Consider the following 3,409-nt stretch of genomic DNA (forward strand, 5'->3'; position numbering starts at 1 on the left):
TTATTTAGTGTTAAAGAAAGTGTTCATATAATTTATGAGTAACTTTATTAATAATATTAATAATTCCAAATTTTTACTTTTCGCCAATTGATAATTGCAGAAAACTTGATCATTTTATGACCTATTCCAGAAAAAAAGCACCACTTAATTTTGATAATGTAATGTTTTTCATCACACAGAAGTGGTAACCAATTTGGGAGTCTTATTTCAATCGGATTATAGATTCCATCAGCCTATAGAAAACATATGAAAACAAGCCTTTAAGATGTTGGGATTTATCTTGCAATACACATAGCAATCGAATAGTTCAAAGGTATTGTGTTCATTGTATAATCATATATTGCACAGTATATTTAAGCATGCTTCTCTGGCCAAATAATGCAAGCAACTCACTTTTAATAGAAAAAGTCCAAACAAGGCTTTTTAGATACCTGTACATGATACAGGTACAGGAATATAAATATTTTCCATTTTTATTTCCCACAAAATTTCTACAAGGTATGCAGCAGAAGGATTAACAGCCGCCAGTTAAAAGTCTTACTGAATTGTATTGATTCTGAGTACGGTCTTGTTTGTCACTGCGGTGCCCAAGTTGCGAGAAAATACTGATGAGATTTTATGAACTGCAGGATAAAGTCGAGCAGTTAATGGAGATGAAGGTAAAAGTTGTCAGTGAACTCAATGATAGCAAGTGCCTGTGTGATCTAGTGTTCATAGGGGACGTCATTTTAATTTCGGCTGCTTGTAAACATGATGGCGGACGACTTCATCGATAGCATCATGAACGCTGCGTGTTCGCTCGCCAAACACAGACACGTCTCCACTGTCGAAGTCAAAGACGTCCAGCTACATTTGGAACGCAACTGGAACATGTGGATACCTGGCTTCGAAACAGACGAACTGCGGCCTTACAAGAGCGCCACCGTAACGGAAGCCCACAGACAAAGGATGGCGCTCATTAGAAAGGCTTTGAAAAAGTATTAATCGAAACGAGCAAATTTGTATTTCAAGAATACTCCAGTCCTCCAACAATATCTTTAAAGAATACTCCAGTCCTCCAACAATATCTCGCGTAGTTATTACTGTGGTAACCAAAATACTGTGAAGTTCTGACTTTATGTGCCTTAAGAAAACGGTCGGCCAAGACTCTAGCTCTATTGAATAGAGTTCTCTAGGACATACAGTATTACGAAAAAGTACGCACACCAACAGGTATCTACATGCGAATTCTCACCACCATCCGGCACAGATGAAATTGGTAGCAAACTCTCTATTAAATAGAGCTAGAGTGTTGGCCGACAAAGAACATATTGATGTTGAACTCCAAACCATGAAAGTTGCAATTCAATCAAATGGTTTTAAAAAAGAAAACCTAAAGGCAACAGAAAAGAAAACAAAGAAAATTGAAAAATTTACATTGGACATGTACGTTTTCCATATCTCCGAGGGGCGACAGAAAAGATCAGAAGAACCCTAATGAAGCACGATATCAGAACTATTTTCCAATCCAAAAACAAAATTGGTTCAATGCTTCCAAACGGAAAAGATCATTTAAAAAATTAATTCCAAGGTGTGTATAAAATCTCGCGTGCAGATTGCGAAAAAATTTACATTGGACAATCTAATAGACGCATAGCAAACCGAGAAAATGAACATAAAAATATTCAATAGTAATTCTACTCTGAGAGATAAGAGCATGCCCTTATCTCTCAATCACTCTCATCACTTAACACGCGAGCGATCGAGAGGGAAAGTATTTTCCTAAGCCCTAGACACGCATCTGGCATCTCTTGACTGGTGTTGTGTATGAATCGCCAATATTGAATAACAATTATATTTGTCTTGCACATATTTTCAAGGGTGTTTTCTTTATTATAAAAAATCGTTATTTGGTGCACTATTATCGCAAGTAACATAAAGAAGATTCTTTTAAAGTCAATTAAATCATTACCCAATACTTGATAACAAGGCTACCACAGCATTACCTTTTAGGAGACCTTGACCAACTCAACAGTTTTTGGAGCTACAAAGCTTAATACGAGAAAATAAAAAAGAAAACAATTATTGAACAATATATTATATTACACAACTATAAATACTGATTACATATTTTTAACTTTCTTAATTTTATCAGAACAGATTAATTATTTATGAAATAATAATTTAAACGCTATACATTTCATATAATATAAAGATGATCGTAATTACAAGTAATCCATGGAATGAATCGATACGACTGTATGCAAATAAATTTTAATATACATTGATAACTGCAACAATCAAACTTCGTAAACTGACATTAAACTTTACAGTTGTCATTCTCTAGTGGAACTCCTCCCTAAAAATAATGAAATAATTAATTTTTGTATACATATTGTTTACGAAAATTTAAATTTACATACCCATTCCCTCGCCATCATGAGAATTGTGTTATTGTGTAGTTTTGGACCGATCAAGGGATTCATTTGAGCCATGTAACAACACAGCCAACTGTAATATGATGAACTTAATGTTAGTATTGGGTCGGATTGATAAATGAGTCATTACGTATGGTATACTTACAACAACCAACATGTTGCGCCTGTTAGCATTAAAATAACTTGAATGATGCTAAAAATAGAAAAATAGAGCGATCATTGTTTATTGAAACGCAGGACGTAATATTCATTTCATGTGATATTTACCCTCGGTTAGGTCCTTTTGGAGTGACAATGGGCAAAACGATTCCCACAACTCCCCATATTACAGTGAAGACAATCACAGCGATGAAAGAGGCTCCCATTGTGCTTAGATATGCGTATTTAAGGCTTTAAAGATGAATCCGAGGACAGCCACTAGCTATCATATGATCACTGGTAGCCAACCTTAGAAATCGATATGTCAAATCACGTGAATGTTGCTGCGCTTTTAATACCATAACATTACGAATTGCGGCCATACATATGTCAAAAATAAATAAAATGGTAAAAAGTAATATAAAATTATACACAAATTAAACTATTTATTAATTATAAAATAAAATAAAATTGAATAAATAAAATATTTTAATTTGACTTTATGCAGGGGCGTATCTAGATTTTTGCCGCCCCTAACAAATTCTTGATTTTGATCCCTTTTCCTGAAATTTATCTATTAAAATAATTTAATAAAAAGTAGTGGGTAGTCATATACCTTACATTTATCAATGAGACCAGAAAAATATAAAAGTATTGTTTTAATTCTAAATCAACGTATTCCATAAATAGCTATTATAATGCTGTATTATAAACATTTTCTACCCTTTTCTAATGTGATGTCTAAAACTGCTTCTCTTTGGTAAGGCGTGTGATTTTAGCTGGTATTATAATAATTGCTTTTCGTCGCAATTACTTTTCGAGATTTTTTCCGCTTCCTGTGCTTTGTCAGGGCC

The 3,409-nt window shown here is 33.9% G+C and overlaps 1 protein-coding gene across 1 annotated transcript; it reads right to left on the reverse strand.

Annotated features, from left to right (window-relative positions):
* Positions 1-2,059: 2,059 nt before the first annotated feature.
* On the reverse strand, positions 2,060-2,947 carry LOC148236028 (V-type proton ATPase subunit e 2-like). Its single transcript, XM_088183994.1, has 4 exons — positions 2,685-2,947; positions 2,563-2,610; positions 2,403-2,490; positions 2,060-2,338 (listed from the first exon to the last, which is right to left on the reverse strand). The coding sequence occupies exons 1-4, from the start codon at positions 2,780-2,782 to the stop codon at positions 2,300-2,302; spliced, it is 273 nt and encodes a 90-aa protein (XP_088040120.1). The 5' UTR covers positions 2,783-2,947; the 3' UTR covers positions 2,060-2,299.
* Positions 2,948-3,409: the final 462 nt, after the last annotated feature.

Source organism: Plectrocnemia conspersa, unplaced genomic scaffold (genome assembly GCF_051122295.1).
Source record: "Plectrocnemia conspersa isolate PC_06_02 unplaced genomic scaffold, ASM5112229v1 ptg000004l, whole genome shotgun sequence".
In the NCBI taxonomy this organism is placed as follows: domain Eukaryota; kingdom Metazoa; phylum Arthropoda; class Insecta; order Trichoptera; family Polycentropodidae; genus Plectrocnemia; species Plectrocnemia conspersa.

Coding starts and splice junctions, on each gene's coding strand:
- LOC148236028 (XM_088183994.1), bottom strand. CDS start 2,782: ATGGGAGCCTCTTTCATCGCTGTGATTGTCTTCACTGTAATATGGGGA. Junction 2,611..2,684: donor CCAAAAGGACCTAACCGAGG/GTAAATATCACA, acceptor TTCTATTTTTAG/CATCATTCAAGTTATTTTAA. Junction 2,491..2,562: donor GGCGCAACATGTTGGTTGTT/GTAAGTATACCA, acceptor ATCATATTACAG/TTGGCTGTGTTGTTACATGG.